General features: G+C 31.6%; 2 protein-coding genes across 7 annotated transcripts in view; one reads left to right on the top strand and one right to left on the bottom strand.

Moving 5' to 3' along the window:
- Positions 1 to 2,579: 2,579 nt before the first annotated feature.
- LOC101491251 (ubiquitin-fold modifier-conjugating enzyme 1) lies at positions 2,580 to 4,328 on the bottom strand. Its single transcript, XM_004501007.4, has 3 exons — positions 3,880 to 4,328; positions 3,732 to 3,793; positions 2,580 to 2,941 (listed from the first exon to the last, which is right to left on the bottom strand). The coding sequence occupies exons 1-3, from the start codon at positions 4,210 to 4,212 to the stop codon at positions 2,812 to 2,814; spliced, it is 525 nt and encodes a 174-aa protein (XP_004501064.1). The 5' UTR covers positions 4,213 to 4,328; the 3' UTR covers positions 2,580 to 2,811.
- A 3,757-nt stretch (positions 4,329 to 8,085) lies between these two features.
- The window catches only part of LOC101491573 (uncharacterized), a 21,320-nt gene continuing 10,855 nt past the window's right edge, over positions 8,086 to 18,550 (top strand). For 2 of the 6 annotated variants that reach the window (XM_073369186.1, XM_073369185.1), the window contains exons 1-8: positions 8,088 to 8,546; positions 8,645 to 8,804; positions 9,302 to 9,394; positions 10,162 to 10,264; positions 11,695 to 11,857; positions 17,184 to 17,358; positions 17,742 to 17,870; positions 17,968 to 18,550. In XM_073369186.1, coding sequence (XP_073225287.1) covers positions 8,338 to 8,546; positions 8,645 to 8,804; positions 9,302 to 9,394; positions 10,162 to 10,264; positions 11,695 to 11,857; positions 17,184 to 17,358; positions 17,742 to 17,870; positions 17,968 to 18,550 — 1,615 coding nt within the window. In that variant the 5' untranslated portion in view covers positions 8,088 to 8,337. Of the gene's footprint in view, positions 8,547 to 8,644; positions 8,805 to 9,301; positions 9,395 to 10,161; positions 10,265 to 11,694; positions 13,814 to 17,183; positions 17,359 to 17,741; positions 17,871 to 17,967 lie in introns of those variants that run through there. The other 4 variants (XM_073369187.1, XM_012716003.3, XM_012716004.3 and 1 more) reach the window with 4 other exon arrangements.

Raw genomic sequence — 18,550 nt, 5'->3', positions numbered from 1 at the left:
TTTCCCTTCCCTTACCCTAAGTCCTTCCCTCATTTACCTCCTACCTCATAAACAAAACTTTCGTGTCAAAAAGTATAATGAATAAAAAAATGATCAGAGTATAAATGAAACACTGTTTTAATCATAGCAAAAACTCTGTTTTTTGCTCCCCTTGACTAAAACTCTATTTTTATTAGTAACAAAAAGTCTAGAAAGATAAATTAATCATAGCAAAAACATGAAGTGATATTTACGTGTGATTTACCAAAGAATGATCATCAATAAAATTGAATTCAAACAGCAAAATTGTCCCTGACAAACACCAAACCAGCCTTGTTCTACTGACTGCAGCAACATTAAATTTAACCATTCCTTGCTGCAGTCTTCATGTGTATTACACGACCTTGTTCGAACCAACATTGTGTTCTGCATGAAACTCGCATAGGACACCAAGGACCAAGAAAAGCTTGTACAGATTTTTCTTTTTTATGAGCCAAATAAATTCAAGTCCAGCACCAAATTTTAAGTGTTGACACACTAGAGACTTGCAACCAAATTGTTCCAACAAATATCACTAAATGCCACTGTGATAGACTGAGCCACCACAACATCACTGTGAAGCTTCAATCTGAAATATGTTGGCACCAGCTGAAGTGCTGAACCATTATCCAACATGTAAAACATAACTCAACATCAAATATTGAAAACCATATTAGCATGAAATTGAATAGACAATTGTCTTGCAAACCAACTCAAATGCACATCATCCCGAGTTTCACAGTGGAATACAAAATCCATATTACAAATAATGTTAGGGTCATCAATCTCATGTCCACATTTGGGTCCACCAATTCTCATATGTAAACCATTTTTTATTTATAATTAGTAAGCTTTCATTATTTAAAATCAGCCTCACACCCAGCACACAAAGGGCACACTATACCGCCATGTTTCAAGGTTGCATATGGACCATGTATGAGCTAGAGAATTGGAAAAAATACAAGTATTCTTAATCCTTACAGATATACATTCAAGGCCACCTAGTAGTACATTTAATAATCAATGCCCTAAAGTTATCAAAAGATTACACCGGTTGATTAAATCAATAAGTCTAACATTCTAAATACTATACCATCGATGTCTTAGATTAAGTTGCCATATAATTCTTCCATAACCATGTATATCACAACCAGAGGTGGAGTATATTGATACTCTTTTGAACACCCAGGTTGACCAAATCAAAGCATGAAGACCAAACATAGAGCTTCTATAAGGTCCTCTTAGTTTTTAATATACCCAGGAATGAAGCCAACACTGAACTCAGTGTAAATAAATTGCTAAAAAAAGTACCAGACAATCAAATAGACAAATTAAGAATTGTCTGGCTCAAGCATCATTAGATACCACTCTCCCTAACTCCTACAAAGGGTTGAAGAGAGATATCAATCATGCGCTATCGCTAGATACTACAAGAATTTGACAGAAATTGACGAAAAGGCAGGAAGACAAGAGATACAGAAAACAAATTTAACACCAAAGATGACAACCGAAAACAGGACCCAAAAAATAAAGGGAGGAAAACAAAAACTAGAAGACAAGAAATAGCTGCAGATCAAGAAAGCAGAATGTCAAAGCAGTATCTCACTCCAAAGAAAAACCAAAAGATAAAAAATGTAATCACTAGATACCACTCTCCCCAAAGCCCTCCCCTCCAAACTCCCAAACAGAGCCTAAGTAAACAACAACTTGTGGGGAGTATAGGAAACAAACTTAAACAGTCTCAAAACCACTTAACCAACTCTTTTAAAACCCAATACTAATACAAGTTGAGAGAACTAGTTCCTAGTGAAATCCAGGGGCAGACTAAACTTGGTGACTGTAATAAAAACAAAAGCTTCACTAATCTTCAAAATAATTAATCACGACAGAGGGGGAAAAACAAGAAGCTCATAACTATATATTCATGACTAATGGGTGTTCTTATTGCACACATTTCATCAGAACAATATGAAGGGTACTAGTAAGCTTGTGGCAACTGGCAGAGTACCAGAGATTTCCAGTTATACAAAGAACTATAATAGAAAATGGGAAGAGAGCTGAAAGAACAGGAGAGAAGTCAGACTCAGTCAACATATATATACATATATATATAATCAGGTAGACAGGGCCAGTCTCATGCTGTATCCTATATTCATGTTTTCTCAAGATAACTCTCTACAACTTCATTGCCAAAATAAATTTTGGTGATAGAAAAAGCCAATAAATACCAAATTGTATAGACAAAAGTTTGCTGAATGATACAACTTACAAAGCCAAAAAACCATATTGAATAGGTTTTGGTAGGAAATATAACCATATATTTTCTCACAGAAAGACAATGCAAGAAGAGCATTCCACGTGGAAAAAATTACAAAATAGAATACTAATCATAAAGTGAGAAAGGTGAAACTTGGATCAAATTGCCCCAAACTTCAGTTGCTTTAAAATTGCCAGCATGTCTATAGTCTAAACAAATGACGTTATCACTTTCAGTTCAGGTAAAGTTTTAAATCACAATTAGAAAATAAACTCATTATTATCAACGTAAAAAGCGCTTGAAGTTTAGATGAAAATCACTAATTCACTAGCCATGTTGCTGTGCATGCAACATATAATAGTTTGTCAGAGCATTTTCTGATCTCAAGACTTTAATATCTGCAGATAATTGTGTGTAAGTTACAAGAAAGATCCCGTAAATACACAATGAAACAGCTCATTTTATTTCCCTTTGACAAGTTTGAAAACTATTAAGCCTGAGTTCTACTTTTACAGGTTTAAACAGACATGTGATAACTAAGATTCAGTCGATGTGGTTGCATCGTCTTTGTGCTTGATCATACCAGAATCCACAAGAATGGGAACCTCTGCTGCAAGCCACGGTGCAAGACCCAAGCAAAGTGCATGTGCTATACCAAATCTAGGGCTGTAAAAGAAAGCCAATGAACACAAAAACTTAGTACTAAGAATTCAGCAAAACATGTGAAAGGTGCTGTAAAATCTTCCATCATAAAGTTAACAATATTTTATCACCTAAAATTACTTCATTCAATTCAAACCAAATTGGCATTGGGAAAAAAATTAATTAAGTGCTTACGTGTAAGTTATTTTCATAACAAAAGATAAAATTACATCAAACTTTTTTCATACAAGCCATAAGTCTTGTTTGGATAAACAACGTAATTAAGCGTTTATAGCATATAAGCCTAGCATGTAAGTGCTTATACAATAAGCTATTTCTACAACAAAAAGATAAAATAAAGTTAAATTATTTTTGTATAAGCTATAAGCTGTATTCATAAACTGTCCTGGAGAGATTGTGATAATAGCTGAAAACAGCTTATATACATGTCATAAATTGTTTCCATAAGCTTAACCAAATAGTCTCACAAGTGTTTATGTCATTACATAAATTCAAATAAGTCAACCCAAACATGCCTATAAACTGTTTTCATAAATTATCCAAAGAGCTTATGAAAATAAGCTGCAAAACAGATCTTTTTAACATGTCATAAGTTGTTTTTCATAAGCTCTTTGAAATAGTCTCAAGTGTATACGTCAACTGATAAACTCAGATAAGCCAATTAAATCAAACCCTGAGAGCAAAATTCTATTTCCAATTGTTCAAACTTCAGAGCCTAACCAAATCCTAATCCTAATATAAAACAATATCACAATAACATAACGACCCTTATAAAAAGATTAAAAAAAAAAACCTATTTTTTGCCCAGAGAGGCTTGAAATGCACAGTCAAGCATATCTTCCCTCCTCTATACATCTGAAAATTAATTGAATTGTTATGAATGAATTAGTCAACAATAACTAAAAGAAAAAAGCGGGAAAGAGAAGAGAAGAGAAATGAACCTTCTGAGTCTTGCCATCCAATTCAGGGAGTTCAAGTTCAGGTGCGGTGGAAGGGTAAGTGATGGGAATATCAAATTGAAGGTCGAATTCATATTTGAGAAGATTATAAACATACCAACATTTACCAGTCCAGCGGGTACCTTCGGGATTAGAAGCGGAGATCCGAAACCAATCGTTATCGTTGGATTTGTTCATCTGAGTGTATGCAATAAGAGACTTGTACTCTTCCTTGAGTCTTTGGGTCCATGCTGATCCGTCTCTAGGACCTGCCTTTGTTGTTAGCAATGGGATCTGTGTTAGCGTCGACTTAGTATTAGGGTCCCAACCTTCCATCTCTTCTTCTATTCTTTTCGCTTTCAACAAACGCGCTAGATTATATGTTCTCTCCTAGCGTTCTCACAAACTAAAACTAAATCGATCTCGTAGAAAATGGAAAACTTTTTTAAAAGGGAAAACGTTAGTTATTGCTCTATTGTAAAAATCATTTCTTATTTTATTGCAAAAAAAATAAAAACAATTTTTTTTTTTAGATTAGTTTCCCAGTTAACAAAAGGGGAAAAAAAAAACTAATTTCTATGTATTAAAAAAATATTAAAAATTAATCTGTTATAATTTTTTTTAAAGTTATTGAAAACATATTTTCATTTGGAAACAATTTTTAAATTATTTTAAGATTCTCTTTTTTTAGCGTAATAAATTGATGAAATTTTTAACTTTTACAAAAATAAAAAATAGATGAAAACTTTTAAAACTTTGAATAAAAATTCAATTATTTTTTATGAAATATTTGTTCTCTTACCAATGACATATAATTTCAATCAAATATTCTCTCTCTTATATAAGGATTTTTTTCGGAATATCCTACATCTTAAAAAAAAAATTAATAAATTATTTTATTTTCAAAACTATATACTAAAATTCTTCTTTTATTTTCTCAATTACAACTCGTCTTTGCATACGGTGACTTCCTTGAGAAAGTCTGAGTTTGCAAATGTGACTTCATTAAGGCAATTTAAACAAAATATATATAAATTTAAATTTTAAATTATATGTATTTACTAGAGTTGTCTGTAATATTTTGACAATGTTTTCGAGTATGACCAGATAACGAACATAGTCCATTTTTTTGACACTTTTTTAATTTTTTTAACAAATATGTATATAATTAATATATTTCATTCATAAAAAATAAATCACAAAAATTACGATAAAATTAATGTCGAATATGGCCTCTAGTATCACGTTGTCGATGTTTTCTCATACGTACGGAATTTTGACGATACATTGTAGTTATTCTGCAGCACTTCCTCCTAATTATCTTCAAAAGCAAGAAGAAGAAGAACAAACTCGCGATGTACCAAGACATCGCCAATATCTCAACAATGTAATACTTGAGGCCACATTCAACATTAATTTTATTGTAATTTTAGTAAAATTTGCGATGTTATTTTTTATAAATGATATATATATATATATATATATATATATTAAAAAATTGCAAAAGTGTATAGAAAATGCAGACTATGTCGGTTAACTGGTCATACTCGAAAATATTGTTTAAATGTCACAAACAACTCTAATCAATCTGTATAATTTAAAATTCATGTCTTTTTGTGAATTATATATATATATATATATTTGTTAATTTAAAAAAAATATTGAAAAGTTATCTTAAAGAAGTCAAATTTGCAAACTCATACTTCGTTAAGGAAGTCTTCATTTACAAAAATGACTTGTAAACGATAATAAAAATAGAATATTTTAGTATATAGTTTTGAAAATGGTGTAATATTTTAGTATATTTTTTTGAAAATGGTGTAATTCTTGAAAATATTGATATTTAATGCAACTAATGTATAACTATAGTTTTATGCTTATTTTGTTCGGTATTTTTATACCTCAATTTGTACCTGTTATTCATCCCTTATTCGACATTATTTTTTTTGCGATCCAAATAAATTAACGTAAAAATGAAGTTTACTAATTTTATTTGGATCAAAATTGATTTTAAATATATGACTACCGAAACGAGTTTTCTATATATATATGTGTGAATATATATATATATATATATATATATATATATATATTTTTTTTATTTTTTTAAAATTTGTGATGATTTTACTAGTTAATAGAGAGATAAGATACTTTTGAAGCGAATACCTTTTTTAATTTTATTTAGTTATCTTTGATCTGTGTTAATTTATGGAATAAGTGGTCAAAATTATATATTACTATTGTCATGTTTAATCTAAATTCACTTAATTTACTTTTCAATGCAAATTTTGGTTAATTTATTTAAGAAATTGACTATTTTTTATGTTTTCAATTTGTTTGATTTTTATTAGAATGGGGACTATTGCAAATTTATTAAAGCATCTCAAACGGTAATTAAATAGGTTCGTCTCTCAGAGTGTAGTTACATAAAATTTAATTTTTGACAAGTTTACCGTTGGGTTGGTGTCAAGATGCTCTCAAGAAGAAACAATAATTTCATAATTTAATAATAATATAATTATAAGCATTATATATTTTTATTAATTTATTAATAATAATGAATTTATAACGGATCCTATTTAATAAACTCTTAAGTACACCGTGTAAAAATGAATTAGTTACTTTAAAATTATGTAACACAGTAGATTCTATTTAATAAATTTATGTTGAGTTAATAATTAAAGATGCTCTTAAAATAACTGCACTGAAGAGAGTTTAAAAATTCGATAAAGACGGTGAAAAGGCAGTTGGAGAATTTGTATTATACATCAATTGGAGTTTAAAAAGTTAATAAAGACCACGAAGGCAGTTGGAGAATTTGTATTATACATCAATTTGTTACTATGTGAAAGCTACAATTTCGAGCTTCATATAGAATCAATTTTTGACCACACGTTTGATTGTTTAAAGAGAGCCCATATACCATTTTAAGAGTGTCAAATCACATGAGACCAAGGAAACAATGTTAGATCTGGTAGTTTTGAACATAGAACCAAACAAAAGCTATTTATCGCTTCTTGTGAATTCAATTCCTAAGAATAAAGTTGATTTCATTTTAAAAACTCAAACAACTTTACAAGAGACTCAAAAAAACATTCACTAGTAACTTGTAACATTTGATATTGAATCTAGTGAATGAAACGCTCTTCTAACATTGCACCTATGATGACCAATTAATTCACATATAAACAATATCATATGAAGTTGAATAAAGATAAAATATATTAATAACAATATCATCGTATCTTGTGTTTGATATACAAGTAACAATCAAACAAAATAACAACATGATATAATATATATTATATTTAAATAACAAAATTATAATTGTGAATAATTACATATTAATTTTTTTTTAAATTAACCTATTACAGTTTAAATATTATAAATTAATAAAAAAATTAAATATGTAATGAAATAATTTTATATTTACAATTATCAATTGACACTACTAAATAAATAATTTATTTATTTTTTTATAAAAACAATGAGCAACCAAATAATTTAATTTTATTTGTTAGAATGTAAATAAAGATATGATATACATTAAATATAAATTACCCTTGTAAACAAATTATATCTATTTTAAATTTTTAATTAATTTCCATATTTTTATAATTTGAAATACTAATTTATGAAATTATATAAAAATAAAAAATTACCCCTGTTAGAAAATCATAAACATTTTTTTAAACTAATTATTAATATTTTATTTTTAAGTTAAATATCAAATTATATTAATTATTTTTATACTTATATTTGGTTGTATTTATATTTTATGAATTTTTTATATTTATATTTTATTATATTTTAATTTAATATTTTAAATTATATTTTTATAAAGATAATTAATTAAATTAATATTTTTATCATATCTTGTTTAGCTCATATTTAAAATTTCAACGAAAAAGATAAAATATAATAAAATTATGGTTAACTTATCATATTATTGGTTGGATTTTCGAAAATACAAAATATCATATTATATCTCACACCAATATATCACACATATCCCAATATCCCAAGACTATTAATAGTTTTATTTCTATAATTACCATAAAAACTAGATAGGAGAGAAAATGATACTTTAAAAACAAACATGTGTAGTTATTATTATTTTGAAGTTATTTAAAATTTGACAATAAGAAAAGAGTGTGCATAGAAATTAATGATGATTTATTATGACAAAAAATTAAGAAAATAAGTAGATAAATTTGCCAGTCCCACCCGCAATCTGAATGCGAATACCGCATCCTCCCAACTTCGAGCCCAGGCGGGACTTATATGTGATTAAGATTAAGAATCACCCCGCCGGTTCATTATTTCAATTTCATTTTCCAATTTAACCCTTCTTCTTCATCCTCTTCCTCCCAATCCCTTAACATTCTATTCTAATTTACAGTAATAATAAAACCTTCTTCTTTTTCTCTCATCACCCGTTCTTTCAAAACCCTAACACTCATGGCCGCACCACCTCCCACCAAGGACCAAGTTCTCTCTCTCCTCGCCGCTGCCAACAACCACGGCGACATCTCCGTCAAAACCACTTCCTTAAAACAAGCCAAACACCTTCTTCTATCTCTCCACCCTTCTCTCGCCGCTGACCTCTATCCTTATCTCCTTGAACTTCAGTCTTCTCCCGAATCCCTCGTTCGCAAATTGCTCATACAGTAAACTTCTCAATTCTACTTTCTTGTTTTCTTCTTATTTCATTTTGTTTCATTGACACCAAAATTTCTAATTTTTTTTTTTTATTGTATTTTTTCAGGATAATTGAGGATATTGGTTTTAGAGCAGTTGAACATTCTCCTTCACTGATATCTTCATTATTAACATTTCTACGAGACAGTGATGTAACGGTCGTAAAACAGTCTATTATTAGTGGTACTAATATCTTCTGTAGTTGTTTTGAGGAGATGATTATGCAGGTACTTTTTCGTGGAACCCTCTTTCAAAACTGCAAAATTATTGATAAACAGACACATGTGTTTTTTTTCCTTTCAAAATGTTATTGTGCAGATTAAACTGTTTCATATGAGTGTTTCTCGTGTGGGTTACTGCGATGGATCTGACATCATTTACATATAATTAATAACTTATGATAATGTTATGATTTTATGGATTTTTTATATGGTTTCTGTAGCACTATTTTTTTAAGTCATTTTGTTTTGGGTGTGTTTAATTGTTGACAGCTGCCTTTGATTATTCCAAATTCTTCCTCTAATTGCTGCTAATTAATCCGTGAATTATTTACAATTTTCATCAGTTTTTTTTATGGATTTTTCACCTTCATTCTTGTTGTGTTATAAAGAAAGAAGGAGTTCGTTGGGACGAAGAGCCTGTGCCCATTTCACTCCTTCTATTTTCGTGACGTCGGTATGTAGTTTGATACTGACAAATGATAGTATTTTGGAAAACTTAACAGTTTCAACAGTGTGGTAAAGTTGAGAGGTGGTTAGAAGATATTTGGATGGGAATGCTCAAGTTCAAGGAGGCTGTTTTTGAGATTGCTATGGAGGTAATTAGCTTTTGCTTTTAATTTCTTGGAGACCTTTGCACATTGATGTGTTGTCTTATTGTATTTCACATTATATTCATTCTTTAGATTTTTTACATTTTGGAAAACATAGTAATTAACCCTGTTCAGCTCACCGAACCATGCAGTTGTATAATATTTGATTTGATATTCAATCCTAGTTTAGCCAAACAAGACTGTTGTTTTGAATCATTTGCCAATTTTACTTGTGTATATGATCTTAGACAACCATTCAAAGACATAACTATCTCATGGATTATTTCACTCAGTTCATTGATGTTGTATATGTGGTTGTCAGGTCTATATATGGTTTTATGATATTGAATTTGGTTTGAAACTTTGAATACTCACTCTCTGGTGCTTTACTTTAGATGGGTAAGGGGAAATGGGTGATGATGTCTACCTTATGAAGCACATGGCAATGTAGGAAATAGGCTAATAATGTCTTGCAATTTGGCTAAGAAAAGGGGCCTTTCTGCATGTTTACGTGTTAATAATATTTGAATTTTACATGTCTTTGTTGGTAGTTGTTGGTAGTTTTTGTCTGGAATATGTATTTTTCTGATTACCATTTTGTAAATTTTAAATGTGGTTATATGCTTCCAAGAGACGTGTATGAGATTTTTTGCATTTTATTCCTTTTTGGAATCTGAATGTCATTCTTATCAACTTGAACTCGTGGTGGTGGCAGACAGCAGGTTTTTTATGTTTCTTTCTGATTTGAGAGTTAATTTTCTTGATTTTCGTAGGGTGGCTCTAGTGGAATAAAGTTGCTGGCACTGAAATTCTTGGAAGTTTTTGTATTACTTTTTACATCCGACATCCATGATCCTGAGAAATCCTCCAATGAAGGTATTGCTTCTTATGTTTGAGGAGTTCAATTTTTCTGTAAGTGATAGGGTTTTAGATAAGGAGGGAGGGGAGAGAAAGAAAAACACTTTGAAATGTGATTATTGTTCAATGTTCAATACAATAACGTAAATTTAAGATACCTAGAAGAAGATAAAAATTGTGGTTGGTGTGCATCAAATCACAATCCCAAATAATTCACCCCAATATGATTCATCATTGAGACGAGAGAAATCACGATCTGTAGGACTTACAATGCAAAGATGAAACTAATGATAGCTAATTATCTCTAATACATCAATATATGACTCATTTGTAAGAAAGATGCCACTAAATTTCACTTGTGAAAAGAAAACACGGGTAACATAGGACAGTTCAAGGATAGAGGAGATTACAAATCGATTTGAAGCCTACTGACACAGCTTGAACCAAACTTCATTTTGGATAGCTAAAGGCTGCTGTAAGGAGAACATGACAACGAGACAAAGTAATCCAAAGGCATGTTAACATGCATTCAATTTTGGGTGAGACAAAGTGGTTACTAGAAGCATGAAATTGACATGTTTGGGAGTCTTTGTGTAGAATTGCATTTGCCTTCAATTCACCAAAAATGATTCTATTTGAAGCTGGTATTTGGAGCTTGCCTTTAGACAGGATTTTTGATCTCATTTTTATTATTCAAGTCACATATTTACGTCAATATATCCAATGTCCAAACATAAATAATTTTATATTTTGCTCATTTTTAACCAAAATCAATTTTATAAAACCATTTTATTGAACATCAATTTTTATCAGTATAGAACAAAATACACTTTTTGAAACAGGTTGTAAAAGCAACTAATGGAAGATTCCTCAAACAAAGGAGATTCTTAAGAGAGAATGGGTTGTCAGAAATATGTGCACGACTGACAAGAAAAAGTACTATGGAGATAGTGACTTTGCTACAATTTAGTTCCATATTTTTAATAAAGTGGAATAGTGACACGACAGGTTATACAGGATAGCTCTCTAATACCTTGGTGAAGTTATGGGGTTTTAGACAAGGAAGGAAAGAGCGAGTAATTAAAGACTTTGAATTGTGATTATTGTTTGATTTTTGATACCAATGAATAAATACTAACCCATATTTATACTAATAATAATAGATTCCCAATTCTTATTAAGGAAACAAATCATGAAATATAAACAGATTAATGGAAAGCAATCCTAATCTATAATCTATTATATTTTAAATGACTCTAAGTTACAGCCCAAATGTTATTCAATATTTATCATATATGCTAACAAATTTAATTTGATTCTTTACATAGATGACATTGCTTTCTTAGGTTACAATTTTATTTCTCATGTTCCAGTCTAGGATAGGGAATTGATTTGTTTGGATAATAATTGTCATCTGATCATTCGTATTAACATTGATCTTAATACAGGAGTCAGTCAAGCTGTTAATATCTCATGGTTGGTGGGTTGTCACCCAGTTCTTGATCCAATGGTGCTTACGACAGAGGCCAATAGGACTATTAGCATTTTATTAAAATTATTGCAGTCTGCTGGCAGTCTCCCTGGTTGCTTGACAATTACTGTTGTAAATTGGTGAGTTTAATTGTGGTAGCTGTCATTGACCTTTGTTTGCAAAGTATTATTCACTCTTTTATTTTCTGATGTTGGTATGTCCTGTACAAATTGTCAAGTAGGCGACTTCTTGAATTTATGTGGCTGTTTATAAAGGCTTTTTTTCCCTTTATCGCATGGTAACTGCTGTTTGCAAACAAATAATTAGATAAGAGTAGGAAGACAAACAGTTTGTATATATATGTGTGTGTGTGTGTGTGTGTTGCTTTTGTACCTTTCCTAGGCGTACATTTGCCTTCCCCTAATAACTAGTATAAATAACTTTGTTGACATCTTTCATATCTGTCTTTAAAATGTGTTTATTTGTGTAGTGTATTCTGGAACTTGATTGTTTTTTAGCTCTGTTAAGGTATTGATCTTGCACAAGCATATGCCATGCTTTAATTTTTTCTTTCTCTCCTTAACAATGGTATGATTGCTGAGTTGGATAGTGCTTTTGGTTTGGTTTAAACATAAACGATATGCGTGTAATGCATTTGAGTTTCTCAGAAGGCTACTTTTGCATTCTTCCTGTTTTCTTCCTAATATTTTCAACAAATTACGAAGTGTCCTTGGGTACGCTATTGCTTGGCTTATTTTTGCTCTTTAGACTACTAATTGATTTGTTAACATCTTAAAATATGAAATCTGTCATAACTGTGTGAGAAATTGATAATCACTTGCATCCCTCAATGCCGTTGCGAACTTCCTAGGCTCCTAATTTTCTTCCATAGAGTCTTGAGATTATTTGTGTTTCTTGAAACATACAAGACGCCGTTCTTGAATTGATTATGAGATAAAGATTCTTATTTTAGTGGTAAGTTGTTTTTATGTCGACGTTATGATACAAAACTGTGAATTTGTAATGTGGTCCTACAAATTTAGAAGGTGTCGAAGTTACAAGTCTGAATCACTGTTTCTGTACATCACGTATTCTCGATTATAAATATTGATAGTTTGGTATAGGGTCCAGTTGTAAGAGGGTGGCGGCTGGTTGGAGGCCCATAATTTTTTTTATATAGAGGTAGAAAAGTGAAAGTAAAAATAGTACATTATGGACTATAAGTGAGTTATAAAAGAACATTATCTCAAACAAATGATACATACCTCCAAATTAGAAGTATAAATCTGTCGTTTCCAAGCGTAAAATGGTTCTCAAGTTCAATAGATTAAAATTGCATTCATATTTACTTGAAAACCTTGCAGCTGCAATGTTTTTTTTTTTTGCATAATATAATATGTGCTATTTTACCAATTTGAAATATTGTATAGTGCTTCCATTCTGCCTTATGCATTTCTATACGCTGATGGAAGGTGTCAAGTGTACCTCTTAGGATTAGTGTATTTTTTGTGGTACAATTTCATTTCAGTATTATTGCATTATTATTCCATGCATTAATCACTACTCATGCCTTTATATTTCTTTCGATAAATTAAAGGTTTTAAAAGTTTAGCATATAACTGCATGTTGCCTGTGGTTTTACTATGTTCAAAACTATGGAGTGATCACTGAAGCAGGAACTCATGGGTAGAACAAGTTCAACTGCTTTTCTATTTAACATTGCAGCATGCTGACCAGTTCTTTATGAGGAGTTAATGGACTTGGATGCTTCTGCATTGGTGGTTCATGTAATGGAAATTACGGTCATAAGAATATGTAAGATGGTTCATTATTTATACTCTGGAGTGCCAGTTGGCAGGGTGATAGAAATCAAAAGTGATGCATTAAAATGGTCATCTCGTGAACCGAGGAAACATGGTTGTCAAGTGATGCAGTTTATTATTGTAAACTGTTTAGAGACCATTTACTATTTAAAATTTTGTGCTGTAAGCGCATGCACAGTTAATGTATTTATAATTTTATAACAGCTAATGCACAGTTGCACAATTAATGGCTCAATAATTCAAATTTTAGTTTGGTGGGCTTGTGTTACATAATTTGTTTGGCTCCTTTTTCTCTCGATTTTTCCTTCTATTCCATTGTTATCTCTATCTGTTTTGTGGATCTTTTGATTGTTCTCAGCAACCAGTTTCTAAATTGCAAATTTTTTTTATCCTGTTTCATCTCTGCAACCGCCAACTGACAGGCATTCACAACCTGCTTTTTGAAGTTAATCTGATAACACGGACGTTCAATTTAGAGTTTCATCCAAGTTATCTAACTATCGTATATCCTTTAAAAGTATCAGCAAGCAAGGAATATGATAAATGATAGGTTTAATATCAGCTTTTTGTCATGGTCTCATGATAAAAAATAGCATTATTGTAAACATTTTTATGTTAAGAAATTGAAGTCTTAAGCAGCTCCAAAATTAGTATTAAAGAATAAAAATATATTCATTGAGCTGTAACTGGTCTCTATGTTATCCTGCTAATCACAATGCACAGTGCTTGTCAGTAACTTAGATTTGGCTTGGAAAATAAGATGAGAATGACAATATAAGAGGGACATCTTCAATTGGCTGCACATATTTATGTATAAAACCTGTCAGACAATGTAAGGAATTCAATTGTGATTCATAAGGCTTTTCATCTGAAGTTTGGAAGCATCAGTTTGTCCTTTCGACAAGACGTGGTCAGGTTTATTTATTTGATTTTGTCCAGCAGCTGGCTTTTTCAGCTCATACCAGTAACAAGCATATCATGTGTTCTGCATGGTCTAGATCATATGTTTGCTTTTTGTTTGCATTTTCTCTACCATGTAGACGAGTGGGGAATATGTTTGTGCATAATTTTATGTGAAAAATTGTTATTGGAATACTTTGTAGCATTGCAACATAGCTCAATTGACAGAACAGGGAATTTAATGATTTATTTAGGTCAACATGAAAATTTTCAGCTATTTTTTCAAATTCTTATGATGGGAAATCATGCTGGACTCTACCTAATATTCCCAAAAATGAATGGGTTGAGTATTTATTAATTGGAGTACTTTCTGGTATGCCATTATGCTCTGTTTAACCTTCTGCAATTTTTTTGCATGGACAATTGTTTTGACCTTTTTGCCTATACATGTTCCATTTAAGAATTCATGCTCACTTTTCTCCCTAGAATTTGACATATGCTGCCCAAACTGTCTAACTAGCAAAACCATTCAAAAAAATGCATTGTCCCTATCCCCAATAGTTGGATGCCTTTTTCTTAATGATAGTGCTTTAACAAGGGTTTGCTGCCAAAAAAATGATTTCAATAAAGTTGTTTAAATTTGATGTTTTTCCATTTAGTGTTGGCGGGTATGCTAGAGGTAGTGGTTATGGCATTTGATAATTGTGCCGAGCTTGTATTGTAACATAATTCAGTACTACATTTTGCCTTTTTCTGCTGCTATGCTTTTTTGCCTTTTCCAAGTTGTATTGTTCAAAGTTGAATGAAGGATTTGAAGTGATATTTATAGAAGATACAGATGTAGTATCTTAAAGAACTTGATAGTTTTACCAGCTTTAGACTGTGTTTTTCCTTGCTGTTCACTGTAGGGAGAGTTTGGATAACTGTATGCTGCCAAGGCCTTTTTCACTGCTGTAGCGTTTTGCACTTGTTCAACTTGAAATTATGGATAATCTTATCACAGTTCTATGTTTTCTTTATTGTTAATCAGGAGATGCAGCTGTTAACATGTTAACTGTGTGCCTGGTTTGATACTTTTATTCCTCTTAAATAGGAATCCAAGGGTCCTGTCTTATAGTTTTTCGCTTATATCTTTGAAACAATTATGCACCACTCTATTCCTTCCTCCTCCTTTCTTGTGCTTTCTCTTTGGTTTTTGAAGCCACTTTTTGTTTTTGAAACCTTATGTGTGCTATAGATATATGAAAAATTGCAATAGCATATTTCAATTGGAATGGATTAGAAAAATGCTGCTCTTACTTTATCTAAGCCTTACCTTGGCACACTGTGCTCATCCTTCTTTTTCTTTTTTCTCTCTCTGTCTCTGTCTCTCAACATGGAATGGATTAGAAAAAGATAACGTGTTATGTACTTATTGGTCTTCCTGGATTACCGTCATCTTTTTTCTTCTTCATCATCATATTTCAATTTGGAATGGATTAGAAAAATGCTGCTCTCTGCTTTATCAAAGCCTTACGCTGGCACTCTGTACATCCTTCTTTTTCTTTTTTCTCTCCATATCTCTGTCTGTCAACCTAGAATGCATTAGAAAAAGATAATGTGATATGTACTTATTGGTCTTACTGGATTATTCTGTCATCTCTTATCTTGATCATTATCTTTTCTTTTTTAAGGTATATTTTGTAGTATATCACCAGCAAGGGCTTGAAATGTGTTCCTTATGGTTGTGCATGCAAACTTTTTCTAAAGAATACACCCACACCACACGTATTATTGAGATTATTTAATCTTGGAGAGAAGTTTTGTATTTAATACTAGTCTTTGATCAAATAAAGAGGCTGGGGTCTGGCTTTAAAGTTTCTTAAGTAGTGTTGGTTCAGTTTAGCATTGCAGCACACTTTTCTCTATATAGCATTATGTTGTTTCTCATGTTGTGTTTCAGTTTTACTATGCCCATGGTTAATAGCTCTGTCCCTTTAGCTTTGTTTATATGGAATGGACAGAAATGAGTAGAAGGACTATATGTCAGCGTGTTAGATTATGAAGTGACAGCATAGAAGAAAACATAGTCTGTCTTATTTTGAAATATTTTACTCAGATATGGTGAATGTTAAAATGAAATATATGGGTAAGAAGATAGTCAACATTGAGACTGAGAGCCTTTTTGGTCTGCAATTTTTTTTTCTTCATTTTTTATTTTACTTTTAATTTTTAGAAAAATGACACATTATTTTTACTATGTTTCCTAGATAAACCTTTGAAACAAAAACAAGATGAAAAAAGGTAGCATATTTGTGATTAAAAGACAAAATAAGAATGAAAACAGATAAAGTTTTCTCAAACCAAATAGCCCTGTTTTTTTTCTTAAAAATTGTTATAAAAGGGTTATGGTAACATCTTTTCCCACTGAGTGGGGTCAGTTGCACAGATGGCATAAAATCATGTCAAGTGCCAAAGCATTAAAATTGAAACCCTTTCTTATAGGCTTTCATGGTCTCTGCCTATCTTCAACTATTTTACTACCTTCCATGTGATCTACTTTTCGTATAAGGGCTTCTATAGGTTTTCACCACACATATCGAAACTATCTTAAATTTCTCAAGTTTTGGCATTATGATTATGTTGCTTTCTCAGCATTATCTGTAGTTGCTTTGCTTAAGGTGGTGCTTGACTTTTCTTTACTCCACCGACTGTCATGAAATGTCATTTCAAATCTAACCCTGGAAAGTATTTGTTTTGACAGTTTAGCATCTATTGCAAGGAAAAGGTCACAACACTATGATACTATCCTTTCAGCATTGCTTGATTTTGATCCAAATTTTCAAACAGTGAAAGGATGTCATGTTGCCAGTATTCAGTACTCTTTAAGAACAGCCTTTTTGGGTTTTCTAAGATGCACTTATTCTCCAATACTAGAGGTAAATGTCTTTTTATTTTACATTCGAGCCTCAGATTTAAGCTGTGAATGTGATACATCTCTCTCAAATTGTATGAAAATGAATATCGGGCTTAGATATTTACTTTGTATCTGTGAAAAGCTGGCCAGCCGGAACCCTTGTTATTGTATCATACAGAAACCTCCATATCTTTCTATTCAAATTTTGCACATAATTAGCATTTTAAAATGAATATAACAAAGTGAATGATAGCTAGTATGAATACAAATAAAATAATGCTATGAAAATAGTTTTCTTATTAGGATCTTTTGCACATAGGTTTGAAAGGATAAGGATTGGTGTTTATGTAGCTAACCATGTTTAGACTCATTATATTAAATAATTAATTACTTAATGTTTTACAGTCAAGAGAAAGACTGATAAGGAGTCTGCGAGCTATGAATGCGGGGGATGCTGCTGATCAGGTAATTCGGCAAGTAGACAAAATGATTAAAAATGGTGACCGTTTTACCCGCGATGCTCGAGTTAGCAAGGCAAGTATTGATTTACTGTTTTTTCTGCTAAGTAAGCTTCTAACACCAAGCACTAGTTTTCCCCTTTTGTTTATTTAATTTGGTTTTTGATTTTCAGGATGACCAACCATCTACTCAGTCACCCATTTCAGGGGAATTAACTAGGAAAAGACCTGTTTCTCATGATAGTGAACAATTGGCCAATGGTCATGAGTCCATCGCTAAGCGGATTCGTTCTGGTCCTGACTCTGACTTTACTTTACCTGCTCAAATAAATGATTCTGGGAGGGATCTTAGCTCTGTTAACGGGGTGTCACCTAATGTTCCTGTTCTAGACCGTGAGCTAACTGCTGTGGAGCAAATGATTGCCGTGATTGGTGCTTTGATTGCTGAAGGAGAAAGAGGTGCTGAATCTCTTGAAATACTTATTTCACAGATTCATCCTGATCTGTTGGCTGATATTGTCATAGCTAATATGAAACACTTGCCTAAGGCACCCCCACCACTAGCAAGGCTTGGTAATCCATCAGTAAATCAACAAATAGGTTCCCAAGTCAGTCAATCTCAAGTTATAGCAGCATCTGCTTCAATGAGTTCTGTCCAATCCTTGGCTGTTTCTGCCCAAGCACAATTCCCTGCATCTACGCCCACTGCCACTACTTCATCACCATCTGACACCTCTAACTTCAGTAACCTTCCTG

This window comes from Cicer arietinum, chromosome 5 (genome assembly GCF_000331145.2).
Source record: "Cicer arietinum cultivar CDC Frontier isolate Library 1 chromosome 5, Cicar.CDCFrontier_v2.0, whole genome shotgun sequence".
Lineage (NCBI taxonomy): Eukaryota > Viridiplantae > Streptophyta > Magnoliopsida > Fabales > Fabaceae > Cicer > Cicer arietinum.
This window is presented reverse-complemented; position numbering and strand designations above follow the sequence as displayed.